The sequence below is a fragment of the Euwallacea fornicatus genome, chromosome 6 (genome assembly GCF_040115645.1).
Source record: "Euwallacea fornicatus isolate EFF26 chromosome 6, ASM4011564v1, whole genome shotgun sequence".
NCBI classification, from domain to species: Eukaryota; Metazoa; Arthropoda; class Insecta; order Coleoptera; family Curculionidae; genus Euwallacea; species Euwallacea fornicatus.
The window spans coordinates 133592-140946 of NC_089546.1; the positions used below are offsets into that span (position 1 = coordinate 133592).

General features: G+C 34.5%; 1 protein-coding gene across 1 annotated transcript; it reads right to left on the reverse strand.

Moving 5' to 3' along the window:
* Window positions 1-4349: 4349 nt before the first annotated feature.
* LOC136339676 (jerky protein homolog-like) lies at window positions 4350-5802 on the reverse strand. Its single transcript, XM_066283098.1, has 2 exons — window positions 5350-5802; window positions 4350-5204 (listed from the first exon to the last, which is right to left on the reverse strand). Exons 1-2 carry the CDS (start codon window positions 5794-5796, stop codon window positions 4695-4697), a joined length of 957 nt encoding a protein of 318 aa, XP_066139195.1. The 5' UTR covers window positions 5797-5802; the 3' UTR covers window positions 4350-4694.
* Between the last annotated feature and the right edge of the window lie 1553 nt (window positions 5803-7355).

A 7355-nucleotide genomic window follows, 5' to 3' on the forward strand; every position in this document is an offset into this window, starting at 1 on the left:
AATTGACACAGGCCAAGACATTAATTTCTTCATTATTTCTATTTTCTTTATAGTATAAAATTTTTCTGGGTTTCTTAAAAGATCCGAAGTTTATTAAATTTTGCCGTAATCTCGAAAAAATTATTTTATTTGGTTGGCGCCTCTCTGGATACCTAATTTTAGACAATGAAAAGATATAAATGTCGGTTAACAAATAAGTCAACTAGTATTTACCTGTTAAAATAAAGTTCAGATGCTTCATTGGAATTCTCTTGACAAATTGCAAAAACTAGGAGCATATCATAATATTCATAGTTTTCAAATTGCTGATTATCATTCATGTTGGCTGACATAACATGAATACAAAGGTAACTTTAAGACAACTGCAATTATATTATTAAATTTTGACAATCGCAAATGTCAATAGATAAGTTAAGTATTCTATTGTTTTAAATATGGTTGACTGTTGATCATGGCACACTACGTAATATCCTCTTTCAGAAAATGTCAATTATTGTCATTATTATTTGAAATAACCATATCGAGTTTAGCATCTTTGGAATGGGGAAAATTAGGGGAATCAAAATAAGTAAAAATATACAGGTTGTCCCATTAAAAAAAACATAAGTTTGGTCCATATCTCGAAAACTAAGAATTATAAATAAAATCTGAGTATGCCACTGGATTCTTCGTAAAAATCTCTATCCGACACCGTTTATACATTTTCAATAACTTAACACATATTCAAACTATAGGGGGGGTCCCAAAATACAATATTTTCAAAAACGCCCTGTAGTGCAAAAACTAAGATAGCTGGATCAATTCTGTTAATGTCATCATTAGTTTCACTAAAAAGTGACACAGGTTCGCGAAAACCGCATCTCTTTATCTTTGTTAATGTCCGAGATATCCCACGATTACAACGAAAATGGAACACCCTGTACAAAGAAACAGTTGTTTGACAATTTTTTTTAGAAATCAGTGTAATAGTTCCTTATTTCTGTGGATTAATTATTTTTTTATCTCAATTGTTTTTAAGTTAAGAAAAAAATGTAAAAAACGTCATTCGCCTGGGTGTATAAATACTTTTTTGACCTACTGTATTTAATACGACCGTTAGTGCTCGTCCATTTCTTGCTTTTAGAAAACAATTAGGGAATTCAAATTCTTCTAATTTTTGATATGGTAGTATCACGTCTCTATTGCGTACACTGATTTTAATTTCTATTACCTGTTTACTTTTTGCTGTAATTGTTATGTGATTTATACTTGGTCGTGATTCTTAGAAGCTTAACTAATATTTGCATTATGTGTAAATAAATATTCTTTTTAGTAATCTACACTGACTTTCAAAAAAAACCGCAACACCAATAAGAAGACATCGTGCACGTTTGAAATTCTAGCGTTACGTTGGGTCGGGTAATAGATAAAAACGATCAAAATATCAAAAGAAAATTATTGTGAATGAGTGAAAAAATTTAATAATAATTTAATAATGAGTGGTATCTCCTCTTAAATTAATACATTCCTGTAAGCGACGTGGCATGCTTAAAATTAAATTGTCAATATCTTCCTGTGGTATTGTATCCTAGGCAATCTGCACCTGCTCGCGGAGTTCATCTATGGTCTCTGGAGGACGAGCTAAACGTTGAAGTCTCCGACCCATTATATCCCATACATGCTCTATAGGGGACAAATCTGGAGAACGAGCTGGCCAAGGCAAAGTATCCAAATTTTCAGTTTCCAAATACCTCAAAGTATCGTTGGTTACATGTGGTCGCGCATTATCCTGTTGAAATGTGCTTCCAAGATGGTCGTGCATGTATGGTACAAGAACCGGTTCTAAGACACTATTAATGTACCTCTGAGCATTTAATCTATCATAAATGAAAACAAGAGGAGACCGACTACCATACTGGATGGCACCCCAAACCATAACACCTGGTGTTAAACAGAATGATGCCTTTCCAAAAAGTCCAAATTTAATCGCTCTCCTCTGCGCCTTCTAACACGTAACCGTCCATCAGATCGCCATAAACAAAATCGGTTCTCATCACTAAACACGATTCTTCTCCACTCATCCACCCATCGTACTCTCAGACGACACCACTCCAGTCGGGCCATCCTGTGGTTTCGTGATAATGGAAGCCGACGCATAGGACGATATAAATTTAGTCGAAAACTTCGAATTCTGCGATACATCGTACCAAGGGAGACCCTTCGATTTAGGGTGTCTACCCAGTTAGCACCAAGAGACGACTCAATGACGAAGTCGCCGGCCTTCGCGGTGGTTCGTCATTCTTGGACGGCCACTACCACGATGACGATTTACTGACCCTTCGTTAGACCAATCTCTCCAAGCTTTTAGCACTGTTGATACGTTTCGATTCAATATACAGTAGTGGCCATAAGTATGGAAACTTTAAATATCCCTACAGATTTTCTTTCTGTGTTACTTTTATAAGATTGTCTTCATAGTATTGTTAGATAAGAATGTACGCTATGAAAATATACAATAGGGGACGGTTTGAGATATTCTCAAAAAATAATCAACAGGAATGAAAATTTTAAGGTGGACAAAACTATGGAAGCCTATACATTTTATTTAAATAACTAAAGCAAAATAACATTTATTTCGATTTTTATTTAATATTTGGTGGCATAGCCATTTGCTTTAATAACAGCACGACACCTCTCGTTCATAGAACAAACCAGTTTTTTACATGTTTCCACGGAAATTAATTTCCACTCTCGCTCTATAATACTAAACAAATGATTGACATTGTGAATTTTTTCTTTTCTAATTTGTCTTCCCAGATGTTCCCAAAGTTGTTCGATCGGATTCAGGTCCGGACTCTGGGAAGGCCATTCCATTTTCGACACACTGTTTACTTCAAACCAATTTTTAACGAGCTTAGATGTGTGCTTTGGGTCGTTATCTTGTTGGAAACTCCAAGATAACGGCATTTCCCACTCAGCAAACGGAAGCATATGGTTTACCAATATATCTTTATAAACGAATCGGTCCATAATGCCGTTTATTTTAATTAATGGACCAACGCCAGACGCCGAAAAACATCCCCACACCATGACACTTCCACCGCCGTGTTTCACAGTCGACAACTGGTATTTAGGGTTGAATCTTTCGTTCTTTGGACGTCTAACGTATCGAATATCATCACTTCCGAACAGTTGAAATTTGCTTTCATCGCTCCACAAGATGGTTTTCCATTTTTCTGGCGACCAGTTGATGTGCTCCCAAGGGAATGAAAGTGGCGCCTTCCTATTTTTTTTTTAAATGAGCGGTTTCTTTACAGGAACCCTACCAAATAAACCTTCATTCACTAAAATTTTCCGCACTGTTCTATTTGGAACCACGATGTTTTGTTCTTCGGCAAGGCGCCTTGAAATATCCACCGAAGTCAATTGTGGGTTTTTCTTCGACATCCTTTTTATTAATTTTACGGTATTTTTGGAATATTTTTTGGGCCTACCCGGTCGTGGATCATTGCTTGTTCTTTGACGTTTATGGAAGCGTTTTAATATTTTGGACATAGTGCCTTTGAAGATATTTAAAGTACTAGAAATATCGCACTGCCTGTTCCCATTTTTGTATAGTTCAACAATACGCTGTTTTACTTCTTCAGACAAATGGCGTTTTGGCATTGTTACTACTATGAACTTTATCAGACACTATGCAAAATTCTATAAATTTATCAATTATTTGCGATTTTTATCAACAAATGAAAAAAGTTTCCATACTATTGTCCGCAGCAAATTTATTTTTTTATTTGCATTCTAAAGGCAATATCAATAAATACCAATATACCGAGGATATCGATAAAGTAAAAATTGTTGAATCTATTGTATATGTTCGATTGCAATTTATACCCGGTAGTTAAGAAAAAATGCAATATTAAAGAAGTTTCCATACTTATGACCACTACTGTACGTGCAATTTCGCGGAAAGGTAAACCTGCCTCGTGCATACCAACAATTCTTCCCCTTTCAAAGGGAGTTAACTGCCGATAAACTGCATTTTGGCGTACACGAGGCATTTTGCACTACCACACATTCAATATGGTACTAACAATAATACCTTTATCGCTATCTGCCTGTAAAAAAAATGTTAAAAGAACGATCGTCACAGATAAAAAAGTAAAGAAAAACTTCATATCGCATTAAAATACGAACTTGAAATTTTTATCAATTTTTTTCTCTTTACAAGTCTAAAATCATACCAAAATTTCAAATACATACAATGCGTTCTTCTTGGTGTTGCGGTTTTTTCGAAAGTCAGTGTAATATGAAAACATATATTTTAGTTATACATCAAAACGAAATACATATTCTAATAATAAATAGTAGGAGAGATACATGTGGTATTACATATTTAATTAAAAAAATAAAATCAATTTGTAGAATGAAAAAAGTTTTAGTTTACTTTGCTTTGTTGGCTTATTGCACATTGTTTTCACTAAATTACCTCTGAGATCTTGAAGAACAACTACAGTAGAATATTCTATTTCATCTAAGTTTTCTTCAGTCCATTGAATAACCTTGTTTAAACATTTCAATGCCTCGCATGTAGAAATAAATTTTTCAGACATAAATAAATCCGGAATCGTATTACTGTCCTCATCTTCAACTTCAATTATGTCGCTTTGCTCATTTTCTGGCTCATCTTGATAATTTTCTGGTTGGCGGTCCTCGTTTCAAACCGCAACATCATTTTGATCACATGCGCTGGGGTCCAAGACATTTAGGATTTTCATGATTTCAGATTGTGCATATTCTGGATCTTCATCCCGTATCCGTAATTTCAAAACACTTAAAGGAATGTTTTCTTCTTCTTCTTTTTCAAAATGAAAGTTTTGTCTTAAAATTTTATGCCAACGTTTTTTAATTACTATCGGTTTTAATTTGTCCCAGGCCAAATTTAGATTTGAAACAGCATCTCTTAAAGTTACAGCCTTTAACGTTTCACCAACATCACCTTTTGCAACTACTTGAGATAACAAATTTTTGCGATAAAACAGCTTCGTAAGACGTATTGCATTCTGATCCATGGGTTGGATGAGTTGAGTAACGTTTGGCGGCATGTACATGACGGTAACACATTTATCCATTTTGTTAAGTTCTTCTGCTGGTGGGTGGCTTGGAGCATTATCTAGCAATAGTAATGCTCTTATTGGTAGACCTTGAGTTTCTAGAAAATCCTTTACCTCTGGAATAATTTTTTTTTTTAACCGATTCTTCAAAATTTCCGTTGTCATCCATGCTGTCTTAGAGTGGTCACAATTCACAGGGCAATTAATTTTTTTTTAACATTCGAGGATTTTTAGCTTTTCCTACCACTAGCAAGTTGACTTTATGATTTCCAGAAGCATTCGCACACGCTAAAAATGTGATTCTTTGTTTTTCTGTCTTCCTTCCAGGGGCTGTCTTTTCCATTGAGGAGACGTACGTTTTATCGGGTAGAAGCTTCCAATATAAACCTGACTCATTTGCATTGAAGATTTGTTCAAGACCTAGTTGAAGCTTCGCTATTTTTTCTGATAATTTTTGTTTACATGGAGCTATTAGCTCGGGCTGTGATGACAGGTTTTCTCTGGCAATTTTTAAAAACCTTATGCCGTAGTGTTTTTTAAAATTCTGTAACCAACTGTTACTTGCCTGAAAAGATTTTCTGTAAAACTTGAAATTTAAAGTCTTTGTCGTCTCTTTGAACATGTCCCCATTAATGTGAGAATGTTGTTCCCTTTGCTTTAAAAACCACTTATACAGATGTTTTTTCATTTCTGCATAAATAGACATTTTTAAGGATTTTCTTTTCCCAGGCCCAGTAAATGTATTACCAACACTTTGCAAAATTTTACGTTTCTTGCTTTTAATTGAGGTGATTGTAGATTTAGCAACTCCATAATTTCTGGACAACTGTATAGGTGCTACCCCACGTTGCAGTATTTCTAAGACTTTTGCTTTTTGTTGCAGTTTTAAATATGTTCTTTTAGATAGTTACATCTAAAAAAAACAATTCAATATGTAGTACTTGCTTCAAAAATTGTATACAACACCTTTATTTTTAATTTAGCACCACAACATTACACTATCATCACATATCTTATCTAATAAAGAGACTCCGTTCAAAACCGTAGCAAAAACTAAATTGTGGAATAAACACTCTTGGGGGAAGTACCGACGTACACTGCCCCAAAAAAGTCTGTGAACACTCCGGCTGAAAGTCTTTAATTATGGTGCAAATCAGTGAAATAATTGTTTTTCAAAAAGCATAATATATTTTGGAAACTACAAAGAATACGCTACATTTTTAACATTTATACATAATTTTATTATAAAGATTAAACTGGAAAAATAGACATATTAATACGTAAACACAAGTGGCACCGCCAAAAAAGTTTTCGAATACATTAAAAGTATTATTTAATTTAACATTTTCTAACAAAAATTATTGCTTTAATAATTAGTGGGATCTCCTTTATTTTTAATGATTTCTAAGAGACGTGAATTCATGGTGTTTACTAATTTTTTCGTTATTTCTGACGAAATTTGTTTACATTCATCCAACAGAGCTGTATTCAATTCTTCTTTATTTTTTACTCCTCATTTTCTTATGTTGCCACTGAGCTCATCCCACAGATGTTCAATTGGGTTCAAGTCTGGAGATTGTGGAAGGGTTTTGAGTTGCCGGGGTGCATTATATAGAAGCCATTCTCGAACTTTCAGAGCACAGTGTTTTGGATCGTTATCTTGTTGAAGTAAAAAAGACCCAGTCGATTCTAATTTTCTAACACTTTCATTTAAATTACGTTTCAGAATGTCAAGATAAATGTATTGCTCCATTATACCATTAATGATATGCAAATTTCCAACTCCAGCAGCACTCATGCACCCCCATACCATAATTCCACCTCCGCCATGTTTAACGCTTCCCACTAAATTTATTGACTTGAATGCTTCGTTCTATTTTCTCCAAATTTTTGCTCTTCCATCCGATCCATGCACATTAAATTTCGATTCGTCAGAAAAAATGACGGTATTCCAAAATGTTTGAGGCTTAGATACATGTGAGCTTTTATGAAGAAAGTGATACGAGGGTGTTTATTGATTCGTCTAATGTTAGTGTGAAAAAACATGTTGTCTCATAAAGATAGTGCTATAACCTGGCCTTAGGTATAAGAACAATGTTACGAACACCTGTTAGTGTCTTATCACATTTTGGAAATGGACTAAGCTCGTACTAGGTGAAATAGATTATCGGTGATAAAAGATGAAGAGGGCCTGTTTATAATCTCGACAAAAACATATGGAAGTGTGAAGGGAGTGATTCAGGGATGCGAGCGTGGGAAGAATGT